We start from the raw sequence: 19,672 nt of genomic DNA on the forward strand, positions 1-19,672 counted from the left end.
TGGAGTTCCTAGGCTCTGCCTACTTGGGAAGTGACCTTTTTTGACTAGCTTTAACCTCCTCCTGGAACGAGCGATACCCCTGCTTCCATGGAGCCTGTGCAGGCTTTAGGTGCTTCTACTTTGATGACTCTGTTTCAGAGTCCTGTCACACCTTGTTTGACTTGTGGTATGTCAGCCCCCAGAGCAGCCTTAAATATCCCTTTTGATTGGGTTTATTTCCCTGGGTTTGGAAAGAGCATTGTGAATTCTGAGTGCAGGGCCAAAGGTAGAATTACATGCAACAGACTTCGACCTGTTTTGCTGGTCCTGGGGCGGCAGTAGGATTGGGCTTCGTTTGTGACTCCTGTACCTGTTGGTGTCGAGGTCAGGTATTTTCATAATATTTGGTGTTTCTTTTTATTCAAGATAGAATCTCCTTGAAGATGGTCCTTTTCGCTTTGCTTTGAATGAGAGTCTCCCAGCTTCCCCTCCTTTGATTTGATCTCAAAGTTCGCAGGTTTTCAGGTAAAGCAATTGAACCAAACCTACTTCTCAGTGATGCTACTTCTGGAGATAGTAGCTATAAGCAACCGGTGTCTTGCATTTGGAACTGCGTATCTCAGAGTTGTCCATGGGCGAAGATTTGCCTGGCAGCGTGCTTTGTGCTCAAAATGTTGTTGTGTCCCCGTTCTCTTCTCCCCTGGCCACGTTTTCATCCAAGTATTGAAATAGGGGCGCCTGGGTGGCGCAGTCGGTTAAGCGTCCGACTTCAGCCGGGTCACGATCTTGCGATCTCGCGGGATCTCGTGATCTCGCGGTCCCTTGAGTTCCAGCCCCGCGTCGGGCTCTGGGCTGATGGCTCGGAGCCCGGAGCCTGTTTCCGATTCTGTGTCTCCCTCTCTCTCTGCCCCTCCCCCGTTCATGCTCTGTCTCTCTCTGTCCCAAAAAATAAATAGACGTTGAAAAAAAAAAAAAAAAAAAAAAAAAAAAAAACAAAAAAACGAAGTATTGAAATAAGTGCTTTGTGCCCAGAGGCATTTATTGAATGATGCATTATGTGTTACAGAAAAGAACATGCTAAAAAGGTCTGTGTCAGCCGTCATAAAGTGCTATGAAGAAGTGTGTTACTAATACCACTGGCCCAGGTCCAATTACTACATTCTGGGAACAGGCTGTGAGATAAGGCAGTATCTTGCACTTTTTCCCCAGCTGTGGAAGAAGAAACAGGAAGAGTGTTGAAAATAGAGATTTTCAAAAGTGTTGAAATTAGTGTTCTCATATGACTTTTGCAGCTAACTGGTGGAATTGTAATAGTTCAGGAAGATGACGTGAACGTTTTCAGTGAAGTGGTCCTAGCCCTGTTTATCGGCAGGGATTTCTATATTGGAGAGGATTTCCTGAACATAATTTGGGGGGGGGGTTGGTTGGCAAAGCATCAGGAGCTAGATGGGGAGGGCCATAGGCTTTGCTGTCCATTGGTCCATCCTTTTGGCTGTGTGTATACCTAAGGGGGATTTACTGCTGTGTGTATACCTAAGGGGGATTTACTGCTCCCATTTCAAAGTTGAGTGTTAAACTAGTTTAATTTCTGGGTTTCTGGAGGCTCGTTTTAGGGGGAAGTTACACTTGGATTAGTTACTGTGTTTTAGATTTGCCTTTAGAGACCAGTTGTCAATTTCGGTGTTTCTCACAGCCAGAAAATCCTAACTCAAGCGTCATGTCTGGGCTTTCTTTCTTTCTTTCTTTTTTTTTTTTTTTTAACGTTTATTTATTTTTGAGACAGAGAGAGACAGAGCATGAACTGGGGAGGGTCAGACAGAGAGGGAGACACAGAATCTGAAACAGGCTCCAGGCTCTGAGCTGTCAGCACAGAGCCCGACGCGGGGCTCGAACTCACGGACTGCGAGATCATGACCTGAGCCAAAGTCGGCCGCTTAACCGACTGAGCCACCCAGGTGCCCCATGTCTGGGTTTTTTGTGCTGAGTTCTGGCGATGAGACTTCTGGAATGCTTTGTGATGTGTGGCCGGCGTAGTCCCAGGCCCACGTGTTTGCCAGGCCCTGTTTCCTGTAGGGGTTGTTTCCTATACTCTCCAGGTGCTAAGAGTGCCCAAGGGGAGCGTGCCCCCCCTAGACACGTGACCCCTGCTGATACAGGTTTCCCCAGGGGAGGGGGTTTGCAGGTTGCTGCAGTTGTCAGCTCTTGTCTTCTTGGAATCCGGAGACCTCAGGTTCTCGAGATGAAAAGGCCGGTGTCTGACTCAAGTGGTCTCTCCGTACTTCTGCGCGTGGTTCCGCCCACGTTGGCCCTTCCCTGCATCTCCCACGGAAGGAACCACGGGAGTGCTCACACACTCCCCACTTTGCCCTTGCTGTTCCCTGCTTCTGTGGCGCTCTTCCCTGGTGTGCCCACGTGGATGTTTCTGCTGCTTCACCTCCCTCAGGGCTTAGCGCAGCCTTCACCTTCTTGGTGAAACATGCGCTGATCTTGCCGTTGAGGATCAAGCCCCTTCCCCCAGGCCCCGCTCGCGTACCTCTGTGTCCCTCTTCCCCGATTGATTTTCCTCCACGGCGTTTATCACATCTATTCTGTCCTGTTTTGTTTTCAAGCTCCTTTTTCCTCTAGAATGTAATTCCCATGAGGGTATGCAGTTTTGACCGGTCGGTTCCCTGTGGTGCCTGACACAGTGCTAGTACCCGGATGGGGCTCAGTGAATATCCGTGGAAGGAAGGTCGGATGGATGTTTGACGAGCCCCTGGTCATTCCTCACGTCGCCCAATTTTGGCAGACGCCGCTCTAACATGTTTAGAGGGAATCTGAGTGAACCACAGGAAATGCCTGTTTTCTCCTGGTCACTTCTCCCCCTTCCCCAGGCTCTACGATGTGCTAACTACCTAGGGTGCTTGGAGCCAGTGCCCGTCCTTGCCGTGAACAGCCATGTCCGCAGGCATGCTGACGTGTGGTTTGAGTGGGCATCTTTTGGGGCCGACTCGTTCACCTGGGTGAACGGACGCTTCTGTTGGGAACCTCCTTAATTGGCCCGTTTCACCCTGTGTATGGTTCTTAAGCCTGGTACGGGGACCGGATGGTAGATGTCTCTCATCCTTGTTAGGTGTTGTAGTGTTCACCTGGACTGACTTCAAAAAGGAGATTTGAGCAAAGCTACCTGTTCAAGGGTGGTTGCCGGTCAGGGTATGGTCCTTGGACCAGCACCGTTGACCTCACTGGGAACCTGTTGGCAATGCAGAATCACAGGCCCACTCTAGACCTACCGAGTCAGAATGCGCACGTATTGGTTCGTTTTATGTGCAACTTGACCCGGCCGTGGTGCCCAGGTGTTTGGTCAAACATTATTGTAGGTGTTTCTGTGAAGGTGTTTTTGAATGAGATTAGCATTTAAATTGGTAGACTGTGAATACAGACGATCCTCTACTTTGGGTGGCCTCATGCAGTTAGTGGAAAGCCTGAACAGAACGAAGTCTGCCTTTCCTGGACGAGAAGAAATTCTGCCATCAGACAGCCATCAGACGTGAAAGAGCACGTTAGATCTTCCCCTGGGTCTCCGGCCGGCTGGTCCACCCTGCAGACTTTGGACTTGTCAAGCCTCCACAATTGGGCGAGCCAGTTCCTTAACATCTCTCTTTCCCTGTCTTTGTGTATACACTTCTGTTGCTTCTGTTTCTCTGGAGAACCCCAACGAATCCATTTTAACAAGGTCCCCCAGCAATTTATATGCATCTTTAAGTTGGGGAGGCGCTGCCCTAAACTCTTCTGGTGGAAGGATTTTGAGGTGCTTGCCTTTAGCAGGTTGTAGTTGTGTGTCTCTAAATCTGTACCAGGACACATCAGGGTTGTCTGTCAAGACGATTGTTTTCAGGCTACGCAGTAGCCATCTCTTAGACCCGTGTCGGTTTCTCTGAATTACTGATTACACTCATTCTGTTTCAGTATGAAAATATCTTAGACTCACTTTTCTAGTCTGACTAGAATAAAAGTTAGTATGTTTTCCTCCCACATCTTACCTTTGGTTTTCTCACATAAATGGGATCTCTGTCTACTCCAAACCTTTACGGCATTTCAGAGACATGCGGGTCCTCTTACGCACACTTAGTATCTTACTGAATTGGGAAACGTTCACGCGTAGACAGGGTCGTGTACCGTCAGTGTGAGTGTGTCTGTTCCATACAGATGGAATCTGGGGTTTATAGTCACGCTACTTTATAAGATGCTTTTTCGTCTTCAAGTATATGAATTTTCCTGTTTTCTTTACGATAAACGTTGTTTGCTTTGTTTCAGTGGTCAGTACACCATAAAGGAATACATGATGTTCCGTTTGAATTTGTCCTCTAAACTGTAGTTAAGAGAACTTTATACCGTAACTTTATACGACATGTACTGTCATGTACGTGAACTTGATATATTTTCCCTACTCTTTAATGAGCTTGATTGCAGCTAGTTTGTTCTGTCTGGCAAAATTTTACAGTGACGTCTTATACCCCAACGGGCTACATAAATGAATGGGGGCTCCATGCAAACGTATTTTCTAGCTAGTTCAGTGATATCCCTTCAAGTGTCAGAATCTTTAAGTTTGAACGGTCTTAGAAGTGGTTTTCATGTAATTGTCTATATGTATATTTAATACTGTAAGCAGACGAAGGCTAAAAATAATTCTCTGAGGATGACTCCAGTGTGTATTGTAAAACACAAGGCTGATGTACCATGGGGATGATCTTTTCTGAGACAGTAGCAGTAAATGGTACATGGGACAGTTTCCTGTTTCCTCAGGTGACCTTAAGATGCTATATTTTTTGAGTTGCCTGGTTTTATTATTTTGTCGTTGGGACTTATAGCAGTATATATGCCCCTAGTGTTCTGTCTCCTGAGGCATTTGCTCTTCTATCTTGGTGTTTCTGATTTGTTGTGTATTTGTGTGTTGTGTTGTTCTGCTGGATAATCTTGCTATCATATATTTCAGTTAAGAGTTGGCTCAGATAGAACTACCCCACGATCCAGCAGTTGCACTGTTAGGTATTACTCAAAGGATACAAAAATACAGATTCAAAGGGGTATATGCACCCCGATGTTCATAGCAGCATTATCAACAATAGCCAAACTATGGAGAGAGCCTAAATGTCCATCGACTGATGAATAGGTAAAGCAGATGGGGTATATATGTATATACACACACACACACACACACACACACACACACACACACACACACACCATGGAATATAACTCAGCCATCAAAAAGAATGAAATCTTGCCATTTGTGATGACGTGGATAGAGCTAGAATGTATTAATGCGAAGTGAAATAAGTCAGAGAAAGACAAATATGATTTTGCTCCTAGGTAGAATTTAAGAAACAGATGAACATATAAGAAGGTGGGGGGGGGGATAAAGAGAAGAAAGGGAACAAACCACAAAAGATTCTTCATGATGGAGAACAGACAGGGTTGATGGAGGGAGGTGGGTAGGAGATGGGCTAGATTGGTGATGGGTATTATGGAGGGCACTTGTTGTGATGAGCACTGGGTGTTATATAAGTGATGAATCACTGAGTTTTCTACTTCTGAAACCAATATTGCACTGTATATCCCCTAACTTAAAGTTTAAATTAAAGAAATATTTTAAAAAGGCAATAAAAAAAAAAGTTGGCTCAGAATTAGGTCTTCAGAAGGCAAACTAGGAGTCAAGCGGGTACTTCTTATTGGTAAGCCTTTGAGCAGCCAAAGGAAATCTGGTCCATTTGGCCCCTTCAGCTTCTCACTTTATGCCTTTGGATTATTTCATTGTTCATTGATTATCTGCTATGTAGTGGGAACATAGGAAGTTGAAGTAAGCATCTTAATGTTCCCAGAATCTATTTTGGGGATGGATAAATATAATACAAAGCAAAGCAGAGACCATATAATGTAGGGACAAACACCATCCTGTGGGCTTGGAGGAAAAAGAGTCTGTGATTTGTCCAAATTTAATGGGATATATAAGTTTGAGGGGGTAAGATGGGAAGGAGAGACCATTTGGTGAGAGAGGATGTCCCAGGTGGAAACAAACATGGGAACATCTACAGATTCAACACAATATTTGTCGAGATCCAGTGGCATTTTTTACAGAAGTGGAAAAAACACTGCTAAAATGATATGGAACCACACAAGACCCTAAATAGCCAAAGAAATTCTGAGAAGGAAGAACACAGTGAGAGGCATTACACTTCGTAAGTTAACGCTATACTCTAAAGCCATAGTCATCACGACAGTATGGTCTTGGCATAAAAACAGACAAATAGATCAACAGAACTGAATCAAGAGCCCAGAAATAAACCCGAGTATATATGGTCCACTGATACTTGGAGAGGGAGCCAAGAATTCTCAAGGGAGAAGAGACCATCTTTTCAATAAGGTGCTGGGATAATTGGATACTCACATGTCAAAGAATGAAACTAGACCCCCATCTTACACCACTTACAAAAATTAACTTGAAGTAAAGACTTAAGTGTAAGACCGCAAGCCATGAAACTCTTGCAGGAGAACATAGAAACAAGCTCGTTGACGTGGGTTTTGGTGATTTTTTTGGATGTGACCCCTGAAACCCAAGCAACAAAATGAAAAACAAGTGGGACTACCTCCAAGTCAAAAGCTTCTGCCCAGCCAAAGAAACCATCAATAAAGTGAAAAGAGAATCTGTGGAATGGGGAAAATGCATTTGCAAACCAAGTATCTGATAAGGGGCTAGTATATAATATATATAAAAGACTCCTACAACTCGATGGAAAGAAATGTCAGTTGAAAAATGGGCAAAGGACCTGAATAGACACTTATCCAAAGAAGATAGACGAAAAGCCAATAGGCACATGAAAAGATGCTCAGCATCACTAGTCATTAGAGAAATACAAATTAAAACCATAAGGACCTATCACATTACACGTATTTGGATAGCCAGCATCAAAAAAAGATAACAAATGCTGGCATGGATGTGGAGATATAAACTGGTGCAGCCACTGGGGGGAACAGTATGGAGTTTCCTCACAGAATTAAATATAACTACCCTATGACCCATCAGTTCAACTTTGGGCAATATAGCAGCACTGTTTAGTCAAGACAGGGAAACAGCCTGTCTGTTGATGGGTGAATGGATGAAGAAGTTGTGGTATATGCATAAAGTGGAATATTACTCAGCCACAGAAAATGAGGGAGCCCTACCATTTGAGATGTGGATAGACCCTGAAGGCACGTGAAGTAAGTGAAGTAAATCAGAAAAAGAGGACATACTGCATGATCTCACACACGTAGAATCTAAAGAATCCAAACCCAAACTCCTAGAAAAAGATGAAACCTGTAATTACCAGAAGTGGAGGGTGGGAGGAAGGAAATTGGATAAGGTGGCCAAAAGTTACAAACTTCCAGTTAGGAGATAAACAAGTACAAGGAACGTAATGTACAACATGATGACGATAGCTACCACTGCTGTGTGATAGATATGAAAGTTAAAGTTTGCTTGTGCCCATATGAGAAGATGGGTGTTGGCTGAACCTGTTGTGTTAACCACTTCACGACAGATGTAAATCGGAGCATCATGCTGTGCACCTTAAGTTATACAGTGATGTATATCAATTATTTCTTAGTAAAACTGGAAAACAGTTCCAAGCAAGCATGAGTAAAGGATGTGATAGGAATGGAGATTTTTCAGGTGTGGTTGACCAAAAATAAAGCCCCCACCGTGGTAGGTATCCAGAGGGATACCTTCCTGGTACCCAGGGCATACTTTATGGAATTAACTTGCTGCATTGAATCGATGGCTTTCTATTAAGAACTATCATGCATCACAAATCATGGCGTCATAATTCTACCCCGTTGTGTGAATTACCCAAGGCATTTCTATCTACTTCAGTGTTCGTATCTTCTGCATTTGGAATGTGTACCTCTTTCTGTTTTGCGATCCTTGAGACATGTCTTCCTTTAACTAATATTCTTGATGTGCTTGCTATAGCTCCCAGAAGGTGGACAAATGTCCCTGCTCACACCGTGTGAATAGTAAATGTGTCTAAATTTGAAAACAGAGATCCCATTGGAAGATTTTCTTGTCAGGTGTGTCCTTTTACAAGATTTTGTAAAGGGCCAGCATGGCAATTTTCTTGTCCTGAAGTTTGAACTACTTTATTTTTCAAACCACTTGTAAAATTCTTGAAACTTCATCTTCTTGCTTTTTAGAACTTACGTTTGTAACCGACGCTATCATTTTTCTTTGTCCTTTCAGTACGGCCAAGTACAGCGTGTTGACGTTTCTACCTCGATTCTTGTATGAGCAGATTAGAAGAGCTGCTAACGCCTTCTTCCTCTTCATTGCCTTACTACAGGTAAGGTTCTTAAAAAAAGTTATCTAAAATTTATAATGCTAACTACATGCAAAATGAGACTTTGCTCAAAGGTCACGTAACTGAAAAAGTGTCATGATGCTTGGATGTAATTTGTCCCCTTATCCAATCATTGTTTCCATGAAGAAACATGATCTTTGCATAAAGGGAGACTTATCTAGATATTGCTGGGAGGACAGTGGCAGTTACTAAAAAGACGCCTCGAAAAATGGCCCTCGGGTGATACTTTTAACCCCCTTTCTGTTCTAAACACATAGCAATGTTGGATAAAATTCTTAAAATACGTAAAACATGTACTTAGTTTTTAAAATGTAATCATTTTGGTTTAACAAGTGGAACAGAACTTCAAAGAGTGGTGGGTGTCCTATTTTCTTTTACATAGAGAGGATTTTCATTTAAAAATTTTGTCAGCTTCCCTCTTTTGGTCTCTTGTCTTACAGCAAATTCCAGATGTATCTCCAACAGGAAGATATACCACCCTGGTGCCATTGATCATTATTTTAACAATCGCAGGCATCAAAGAGATTGTAGAAGATTTTGTAAGTTTTTGCTTTCATACAATAAAAATGTTGTATAAGTTATATAGCTTATAACTTACCTGTTGCTTTGGGTTTTTTGTTGAAGACAGGAAACTGGTCGATAGCTTAACTAGCCTGTCAAGGCCCACGATGTTGTTTTTGGGGAGGGAACGTGGACACACAGTGTCTTAAGTCCAATGGCACAGTAGTTCAAACTCTATTTTCTAATGTTAGCTCTGAGGCCCCTCTTTGATTTTCATCACTAATGTTCCTTGTGTCCTGCTTTAGAGCTTGTTAATTTGGGTAGTGAAAGGATTATATTGCTGCCTTCTATTGCAACATTGGGCTGGCTGTGGCTGAGGTACTTTTATGAGTCTTTCCCTCCTATTAATCTCCGTGTATTTCCAAGTTCATTGGCTACAGCTGTATTCATGCTTTCTCCCCTTTTCTCTCTCCACCTGTGGTCTTGTCTGCATAGTCTTTCTCTTCCTCTCCACTCCTCACTCCCTCAACCCATTTCTCTCTCTCTCTCCCTCCCTTCCTCCCACCCCACCCCCCGCAGTGTCTGTGGCTCTCTCCTTCTCACACACACATACACTCACACACACATGTACATTTTTCTGGGAATCGGGAAACAAATGAATGGAATACAAATCAAAGGAAACGTACTTTGTGCCTGAAGTACTTTACCAATAAAATGAATTCGGTTGTTGTTGGGTTTATCATCCTGAGTAATTTTTTAGTCGAGCCTGAAACAAACAAGGAGTGAGAAGTTTCATACTTCAGAGTGCTCACTCCTTGTTGGAGCCAAAAGGTCATGGTTTACACCTGCATCCACATTTGCTACATTTGTCTACTGAATTCAAGCGACGCTGGGTCACAAACCACCGAGCTGAATTTTATAGCATTAATGTTGCTGCCAGTCGGTTTCCTTGTGTCCTGTTTCTTTCCTGATCTATTGTTTGTTGTTTCAATTATTCATTTGGAACTTTTGAATCTAAGAACGTTCTTTCTTTCTTGTAACAGAAGCGGCATAAGGCAGACAATGCAGTTAACAAAAAGAAAACGATAGGTAAGACACCAGGCTGAGTCACTTTTTCCACTGGAAAACCTAAGACCTGCATTTAAGGCGTTTTAAATTAGTAGCTAATGGTACCGAGAGAAGTCGAGGGAAGTGATCTATAAAACATTTTCAAGAGCAAAATTACAAACCAGTCCAACAAAAGTGAGTCCTGGCTCTTAAGATTTGAACAGAATTGGTGTATTTTCAAAAAGGTGGTAATTTTCAGGAGCTAGACCTATTTTATGTCCAAGAATTCACATCCTTGATTTGTAATTGCGCCCTACCTCTCTCTTTTACTCTATTGATTTCTAGAACATTAGATCTGTGGGTGTGTGTGTGTGTGTGTGTGTGTGTGTGTGTATGTGTGTTTTTAAATCTCGTAACAACAGGGTGATATTTTTCTCCTGGGATAAACAGGACAAGATTTAACTTATATGCATATATCTATACTTATGTGTACGCATTAACCTACATATGGGACACAGATTTGGGCTCCATTTTGGGGAGTGGTGTGGTATACCTTTATGTCTAACGATATGATCATGTTGGAACTAACAAGTGGAATTGTAAAAGGAGCCTTTTAGATTTTTGAAAGCTGGTTTTATTTTGATTATCACCGATGTTGATTGAAACATTTTTTTTTTCTTTTTCAGTGTTAAGGAATGGTATGTGGCATACCGTTATGTGGAAAGAGGTAAAAACGAATTTTAAAGATATGCCGGAAAGTACTGGCTTGGGGACTTAGAATTAATTGTTAGTATTGATTGTAGTAGATAAAGTTCAGGTTAAGACATCAGTCCTTTCCAATGTAAGTTTTACATTGTGGAGTTTCCCACGAGGTTTACTTAGAACTGCTCCTTGTTGGCTCTGTTCCCCGCCGTCTTCTGGAAAGTACCCACGGTGTCAGTTCAGTTGTGAAATTCGTTGCTCCCGATGGATATGGATATTTCTAGAATATCAAAGCAGTCTCTAGCTTCTAACTCCAATCCAAGAGACCTTCTCCCTGGTCTCTGTTCTCCTAACCTAAAACCAGTTTTTTAAAGATTTTCTAACTTCGGAGAGTCTCGCTTCTAACATCTTTGGTGGGAAGAGTTTTGGGTTTAAGATTGACTGTAGAACATAAATAGATGGAGTGGGGGTTGGAGACCAGTGTTGTTTCAGTCCTGAAGTTGGGTGGCACGACCCAAGTCTTAACTTGACGATACTGACAAGGTTTGCCTCCGTGTCCCTGGAAACCTGAGGTTGGGAGGGTTTGGGGCTGGTGAGAGTTTCTTGGCAGTTCATGGTGATGAACAGAAAACCTAGAAGAAATACGCTGTGCCATCTGGGTATCTTGCACCTGATAAAATTAGCTTTTGAAGTGAGCCTCTGTTTTACCTGGACCATCTTAGTGGTCATAAGATTCTTTTGGGGGTGACTCTCATGACTTCAGAATTTGAAGCTGATTAACATGATTTCAAAAGGAAACTGCGTTTTAGAGGGCTAACTTAACGATAGTTTCTCCTGTTACACATTTAATAAGCAGTGGTTAAAAATGCCTCTAGGGGCGCCTGGTGGGCTCAGTCGGTTAAGCATCCGACTTTGGCTCAGGTCATGATCTCACGGTTTGTGGGTTCGAGCCCTGCGTCAGGCTCTGTGCTGATGGCTCGGAGCCTGGAGCCTGCTTCGGATTCTGTGTCTCCCTCTCTCTCTCTGCCCCTCCTCAACTCGTGCTCTCTCTCTCTCTCTCTCTCTCTCTCTCTCTCTCTCAAAACTGAATAAACATTAAAAAAACCCTTTTTTTAAAAAAATGCCTCTAGAATTTTTTACTTTGCAAAATGTCTGTGATATAGTGCCTACAGCCCTCAGTTTAGTTTTTTTTTTTTTATTTTGTTCCGAGACCTATTAAGTCCCTTTATAGTGTTTTGTGATAACACTTTAACCTTGGTAGCGATCTAGAAATTCTGTATTGCAAATACTAATCGACCTCCCTCTTACTTGGAAGTAAGTGGTTTGAAATTCTTGACTTCACAGGTTAGAAATGCTCCCAGTGCTGTGTGGGGGGGTGTGTGCAAGGATTTCCACTGCACTTAGGAATGGCCTCTGTTTCTCTAAGATTCCTATTGCCCGCCCCCGCCTCTTCCCCCGCCCCAGATAGCCATGGACAGTGATCTGGATTTGGGATGTTTACTGGAAACAGTAGAAAATGGAGTGATGATCTCTGAATTCCAGGTCCAGGAGGGGGTGGCCCCACTGACCCCTAAAGCTTGCTGCTGTCTCCCACACACACATTTGAAGTTAGAAAAAAATCCCAAACCAAATAACTCTTCTATGCTTTGCCACATACATTTTTTAATTTCGTTTAAAACACTTGTGCTTGTTTAAATGGAGCTCTTAGTATGTACTAGAGACAGTGTTAGGCTCTGGGGAATGCAAAAAACAGTACAGTATGGCCCCTGCCCTTGAGAAACTGCCTACAGTGGTTCTCCGCCTTGGTGTGTGGGGCATCCCAGCTGCCCTAACACTGACTGCTGCCCGGGCTGTAGTCTTAAGAAAATGACTGATTCTGAATTTCCACAGGGTCCTCGAATTTGCATTTGTAATAAGTTCTCAGGTGAGGCCGCTGCGGCGGGTCCAGACTCCTGCCCCAGCACCCCCACGGGTAGTGGGAGCGGCAGGCAGCTGAATAGAATGCAGTGCACGTACTGAGCTCCCGTGTAGGGGCGGGCTTGCGGAACATACGGGAGGGACTACTAGTCCAGCAGTTCAGAGGAGCGGAGGCTTCTCTCACGGGATGCGCTGGTGTTCTTGCGAAGGATGAACGGGAGGTAACTGTTTGGAGAGGGAAGTGCTCTTCAGGACAGACGGAGGTGGGTGGGCGGGAAAGGCGGGCACATCTACACCGTGGCTCAGAGCAAGATTGAGAATAGGGGAGAAGACAGGGGAAGCTATCTTTAAGCTTCCCAGAGCCATGAAACTCCCACCTGGAACGGTAAAGCCGGAGTCGGCAAGTCCCCGGGCTGTAGCTGAATAGTGAAAACTCTTCTGCGCCTGTCGAGAGCTTTGGTTGACTTGAGGAGACCTTTGAGCTTGTCCTTCAAAATTCAGAGACTTGAGAAACCCCCTGAGGCTAGAGTGGATTCAGGGGTTCAGAGGGGGGGGCTCTGTCTCGCCTTAAGGATTCTCATTCCGGGTAGTGTCACACGCACAGCAGCCAACCAGGCATAAGAACACCAAATAGAAAACCATTTTCAAGCACATTTGCAACGAAGTCGTCTTTCATGCACATGAAACTTCTTAGTACTTTGTCAGTGGGCTACAAATGCCTCTGTATGGAAATAACTAAGATGGGGGGGGGAGCCCTAATTCCCCTGTCCTCCCACCGGGTTCACAAAAATGCCACTGCCTTTTTCTTATGAAAACATGACCAGGTTTCCTTTCTCATTTTTAACTAAGTGCTTCTTATTTTTTTTTTTTCTATGCAGTTAAACTCTTCACATAACATACGTTTACGTTTAAAACCATTTTCAATTTTCGTAAGCATTCCTTGCCTTTTAACCGATGGTTGTCGCGATAGCCCTATAGCCTCTGTTCTTTGATATTCTTTTTTTTTTTTAATTTTTTTTTTACATTTATTTTTGAGAAACAGAGTGAGACAAAGCGTGAGCCGGGGAGGGGCAGAGAGAGAAGGAGACACAGAATCCAAAGCAGGCTCCAGGCTCTGAGCTGTCAGCACAGGGCCCAATGCAGAGCTTAAACCCGTGAACCATGAGATCAAGACCCGAGCCAAAGTCGGACGCTCCACCGACTGAGCCACCCAGGCGCCCCTGATATTCTTTATTATGGAATACGGGGTATACTTCTGTGCCTGCCCTTTGCCGATAGGTTGATATACAGTGGTTCTGGAATTTAACTTTTACCACCATTCCCTATATTGAGCACGGTTCCTTACTTCACACGCTTTGGTGAGTGATACAGAGCACTGGCAGGACACCTGTTTAGCAGACCTTCCTTCTCCTACTAGAAAGTTATATACAGGCACCTGCCAGGGGCATTCTCCCAGCCTGCAAGATCCAGCACTCTTTCATAAGCATCACTTTCATAACTACTCCGTTTGAAGTTCCTGATTTCCGAGAGAACAGAAATGTGTGTTAAAACAAGCAGGAAGACCTAGTGCCCATTTTGAGTTTTGAATTTGTTAATGTGTGCTGAGAGCGGCCTTTGTTCCCGTGCTGTCAGAGAATCGTGGCATCTCTGACTCTGACACTCCCAGTGTTCGTTTGGTGTCACTCCTGCTGGTAGAGACTAGCGCTCAGCACATGCCTGTTCCATGCTGAGTGCTTGTATGTACGTCCTTAGTCGTTGCATCAGCCCTCCCAGGTTAAGTGTTGGTCTTTCCCCAGTTAAAAAAAAAAAAAAATTATTTATTTTTGAGAGAGAGTGAGCAGGGGAGGGGCAGAGAGAGGGAGACACAGAATCCGAAGCAGGGTCCAGACTCTGAGCTATCAGCCCAGAGCCTGACGCCGGGCTCGAACTCACAACCGCGAGACCATGACTTGAGCTGCGGTTGGAGGCTTAACCGACTGAGCCGCCCAGGTGCCCCGAGGTCTTTCCCCATTTTGTAAGTGAAGACGCTGGGGCTCGGAGAGGTGAAGGGCTTGCCAAGATTGTCTAGTGTCTGTGAGCCTCAGATTTGAACCTAGGTCGGCCTGACTTGAAAACCCAGACTCTACCTACCTGGCTGCTTCTGTGACGTTATTTAAAGGATTTCCAAACCCTTGGCCATGGTGTTCATGGTTGGCAGATTAGGGCCTCTTTCCTTACCTTGGGGTCTTCTGTCCAGCGGAGTCTGTTTCCTAAAATGGTCTCTGACTTTGACTATGACTTTGTTTTTTTTTTGTTTTTTTTTTTTTTTTTTTTTTTTTTTTTTTTGGCAAGTGAGGCTATACAAATCTTCCCCGTTGTATGTGGTATGTTTCCAGGGGACCTTTCAGGTGCCCTGTTCGTGGGTGAATTTCGTATTGCCTTGCAGTCAGACCACGGGGCCAGTTGCACGGTTTTGAATCTGGGGTCTAACGCTCATTGGCTGCTGTGGGATGTTGATTGCGTGATTCCTCTTTGAGCGTCAGTTTCCCTGTTTGTTAAATGGAGAAAATCTGTGTTAACTCAATTGCTCCTTAAAATAACCCCATGAGGGGCGCCTAGGTGGCTCAGTCGGTTGAGCGTCCGACTTCGGCTCAGGTCATGATCTCGCGGTCTGTGGGTTCGAGCCCTGCGTCGGGCTCTGTGCTGACAGCTCAGAGCCTGGAGCCTGCTTCCAATTCTGTGTCTCCCTCTCTCTCTCTGCCCCTCCCCCGCTCATGCTCTGTCTCTCTCTGTCTCAAAAATAAATAAAAACATTTTTTAAAAAATTTAAATAGGGGCGCCTGGGTGGCGCAGTCGGTTAAGCGTCCGACTTCAGCCGGGTCACGATCTCGCGGTCCGTGAGTTCGAGCCCCGCGTCGGGCTCTGGGCTGATGGCTCAGAGCCTGGAGCCTGCTTCCGATTCTGTGTCTCCCTCTCTCTCTGCCCCTCCCCCGTTCATGCTCTGTCTCTCTCTCTCTGTCTCAGAAATAAATAAATGTTAAAAAAAAAAAAATTTAAAATAACCCCATGAAATATGTGCTGTGAACCCCATGATATACACAGATGCACACGGAGTTTACATCACTTGCTCGGAGTCATATAGGGACAGTGAGGAGTCCAGCCGGGGGATTTGAGCCCGGCCTTCAGGCTGGCTCTGGAGCTGTACTCAGCCAACTCCCCCCCTCCCCCCCCCGCCCCCGCTACTGTGTATAGCTATGGGATTGTTGTAGAGTTCAGGGGTGGAATTTGCAATGGATGGAATCATCATGAGACAAGGAGACCTTGACAGTTGTTCTGACTCGTGTTTCCTTACTCTCCCTTTCTGTTTTTGTTTTGTTTTTCTTTTTCATTCAGCATCCACTGCAGAGAGGCCATATTACCATTTGTAGTGAAAGACTTTGCTTCCGTTCTTGTCAAGGAAAATAATTTGGGCTTGTGTCTTGAGTTTCAGGGCATAATTATATAGTAATGTTTGCTTCAAATATTTAACCACCTTAGTCACTGTTTGTGCTTGCCTTTCATGCTCCTCTGACCCTGTCCCTGGTTTTCTAGGTGGCGGTGGGAGACATTGTGAAGGTCGTCAATGGGCAGTATCTTCCAGCAGACATGGTCCTGCTATCCTCCAGGTCAGCTGTGCTAATGGGCACGTTTTTTGAAATAAACATTACGAACAATAAAGCATTAAATGGTGACTGCGGGAATCACAAGGCACCTTTTTGCTTCCACCCTCCACGGCACCAGCCTCTCTCTCTCTCTCTCTCTCTCTCTCTCTCTGACCTGTTCTTGTGTGACTCGTCATTTGCCTCTTTTTTTTTTTTTCCTGCCTTGATCCTGTTTTCTTTCTCCTATTCATTCCCGTGTACTTTTGCAAAACTCTTCTATGTTTATTGGTTCATTTTAGTCTCCTAGCTATTGTGGGCTATTTGTCATTCACCGGAAACATTCCAGAGCAGGGGAGTGATTCCTTCATGGTACCCAGCTTGCAGCATCTCTGAGACCTGAGAACCAGTCTCCTGGTGGGTCCAGCCAGGAGTCTTCCCGTGGAACCTAGGGTCTCCTTTACTAGCTGCTCAGAGATCTGTGCCATTTTCGCAGCATAGACACGATCTGCAGATAGATCTGTTGCCCCTCTATTTCTCCATGTTTTGTCCCCCTTTCCACCCAAATGCCATTGCCACGTTCTCCACGTAGTTTCGTGCTGGAAAGGTATTACCAATTCCTACATGACCTGAATCATGGACCGTGTAGTCCTTGACTTCTCCTTGGCTTAATACATAAAAGTGAATATCAAAGAAAGGATGCTAAAATTAGGATATGAGTAAACTTCTGTTCATGAGTTCAAGATTAAATTATATGATGAGTCTAAAACTTCCTGTATTTATGTCCTGTGGGGAGTCCTAGATACTCACACCGTTTGCATTTTCTCTGACTACAGACAGTGCTGCTTTTGTTGGATCTGGTCACATATTGGATTTTAAGCCTTAGCGTGAATTGTCTTGCTCGAGCTAAAAGGTGTGACGATAGAGTCCTAGGCCTATAGAGGAGGAAAAAATACCACATAAGGCAGGATTCACGTTTGTCCCTCTTGATTAGTAATGACAGAAATAGTGAAATGTGGATCATTTGACAGTTTTGGCTGTGAATTTTCACCGTAACCCTCAGAAAACCTGGTTTTAATGTGAGATTGTCCCAGCTGACCATGTGTTCCTAGGCTGCTCACTAGTGTTTGAGTCTGTACATTGTGCTAAGCTGTCCGCTGAGTCCGTCATCACACTTAATATCCCCCAAACGCTTGCTGTCCCTGCTATTTACACGAGAAAACAAAGATTGAACAACTTCCAAGTCCACACGCGCCACCAATGTAGCGAGAGGAGATTTGGACTCAGCCAGTGGCTTGCAGGTTCTGTTCTCTTAACCTCTATGATTGGAAGTAGGAATACAGGATCTTCCATGCTTCTTCTTCTTCATATGTTCTGTCCTTACAAGTAGGTGTTTGGATTAAAAAGTTACCTGTTGACACAGCAAAAGGTGCAGGGAAGGCCTGCCAAGCCTGTGTCTTGATTCCTGAACGGTGGCTGTAACGTTCTTCAAGAGATGTGTTTGTTCTGGTTCTGCCTAGGGTAGCTCTTTTGGTCGGGAGCAGACTGAGTCTCAGACTCGAAGGGTCATCCGGACACGGTAGTTGGGTCTTAGTCGGAACATCTTGTGTTTCCCTCAACCCACCAATCCCCTTCTCATTCTTCTTTAGTTATTTCTGTTGCTTAAGGTCAAGCAGCCATTATGGGGGGCCCATAATGGTGGATAATTGGGCAGACCACTTGGTATTGGTGTTGAGCCCCAAAGAGGAGGGTCTTTCTGGTCAGTTACTACTGAAGTGGTTGAAGGGCCAGTCAGCAGACACACTTTCTGGTAGAGACTTTATGAGCTGGGAATTTGGGGAAGGGATCTTACTAACCTTTGGCTTTTGAAATTTCTCTCTTCATAGTGAACCTCAGGCGATGTGTTACGTTGAAACAGCTAATCTGGATGGGGAGACGAACCTTAAAATTCGTCAGGTAAAGTTACCTTTTAAGACTTGTGCTGCTACGGAGACCCCCCGATTGCCAATTTGGTCCGCTGTACCAGTCAGTGCTTTTCCTAGAGATAAAAAAGGAATCCCTGGGAGGAATGTGGCTTTTATTCTGAAGGGAACCTCTTCAGAGCGACAGCAAAATTAAAATAGTGAGCTTCATCCAAGTATGAGTCACGAAGGGTATCTTGCCTTAATTTACGTACTAGATTTCTGCCTGTTAGTGCAGATGGAAAGACATCCTGTCAGCTAGGTTGAGTCACGTGGTGGAAAGGGCAGCATCTATATGGGGATATGGAGTAGACAAGGTGTGGGTACCTAACTTTATTGTTTTAACTGAGACTTTAATTCTAGAGAGTTATATATTAGGTATGAAATTTCTGTGCCTTAAAACTGCTCTTACCATATGTTTTCATTCTAGAATGAAAAGTGGTCTTTAATATAGTACAAACTGTAAGCATTTGACATGTACATTTTCTGCTGCATAAAGTTGAATTTGATAGTTCTGTCCACGTATTTTTCTTTTCTACCTTAGGTATTTGATTTAGGTAGTTTTTTTTTTTTCTGTTTAAAGAAGAGTTGCTAAGTGCTAGATATGATACTCATATAATACTATATTAAAAGGCTACTTTATTCTGTTTTTATGACTTGTGTTAAAATAGAACTGATAGAGTGTTCACTCCGTAAGGTGTTTGAGTACGTGGTTACTTGATCATGGATGTTCCCAGCACAGTCGTAGAATCTGAACTTTGTACTTCCCTGAAATCTTTGGAAACTTTTGATTAGGTTGCTGTAGTGAAGGCTGCCTGTAGAGTCTGTCTTGAGGGACCGGTGGTTTGATTTGTCAGCCTCCCCAGTTTTTCCATTTTTGCTGATACATTATTTCTTTTGGATTAACAGTGGGGTTGCTGAATGCCGTCCCTAAACCTGGAAGATTGTGTTCACGTTCCTCTTTTGGTTTAACATTTTAGGGTTTGAGTCACACTGCTGACATGCAAACAAGGGAAGTATTGATGAAGTTATCTGGAACCATAGAATGTGAGGGACCCAATCGCCACCTCTATGACTTCACTGGAAACTTGCACGTAGATGGGAAAAGGTATCACTTTTCACTTTGCACTTAGTTTTTATTTTTGTTTCTGTGTTGTTGTTGTTTGTTTGAAATGGAGCTTTGGAAACTATCAGTTTGTTTTTTGATTTCATAATGTCTTAAAATCATGAGATTTTGTAGGTTTCGCTTAGATATGAGAGACTGAGCTTTTCCCAAAACACAATTTCAGTCCATATAAACCTTCCCTTAAATTTAAGGAAAGAACTGGTTTTTGTCAAGAAAAACAGCCTGAGGGTCTGAAATGAGGTTAACAGTATGGACTGTTTTTTCTGTGTGTAAAATTACCTCCCAGGGAGGAGAGATGGTTTGGGCTGCATAAAATTGTCCAGAAAAGCAGAAGAGAAGCATTGAGGGGTATAAGAGCCAATCTGTTCATTAGAGAAATGTCCTTTTGGGTTTTTTTGGATAGCATTCTTCTAAGTAGCATTTGTGTTTATCAAGTTGAGTGGAAGG

At 43.9% G+C, this 19,672-nt stretch overlaps 1 protein-coding gene across 11 annotated transcripts in view; it reads left to right on the plus strand.

The window, feature by feature from the left end:
• LOC121012749 (phospholipid-transporting ATPase IB) overlaps positions 1 to 19,672 on the plus strand; it is a 651,500-nt gene that overhangs the window by 143,236 nt on the left and 488,592 nt on the right. For all 11 annotated transcript variants that reach the window (XM_040448061.1, XM_040448063.1, XM_040448066.1 and 8 more), the window contains 7 exons: positions 8,237 to 8,336; positions 8,795 to 8,893; positions 9,899 to 9,944; positions 10,589 to 10,629; positions 16,092 to 16,165; positions 18,025 to 18,094; positions 19,080 to 19,207. In XM_040448061.1, coding sequence (XP_040303995.1) covers positions 8,237 to 8,336; positions 8,795 to 8,893; positions 9,899 to 9,944; positions 10,589 to 10,629; positions 16,092 to 16,165; positions 18,025 to 18,094; positions 19,080 to 19,207 — 558 coding nt within the window. The remainder of the gene's footprint in view (positions 1 to 8,236; positions 8,337 to 8,794; positions 8,894 to 9,898; positions 9,945 to 10,588; positions 10,630 to 16,091; positions 16,166 to 18,024; positions 18,095 to 19,079; positions 19,208 to 19,672) is intronic.

Source organism: Herpailurus yagouaroundi, unplaced genomic scaffold (assembly GCF_014898765.1).
Source record: "Herpailurus yagouaroundi ecotype Mexico unplaced genomic scaffold, PumYag 197, whole genome shotgun sequence".
In the NCBI taxonomy this organism is placed as follows: domain Eukaryota; kingdom Metazoa; phylum Chordata; class Mammalia; order Carnivora; family Felidae; genus Herpailurus; species Herpailurus yagouaroundi.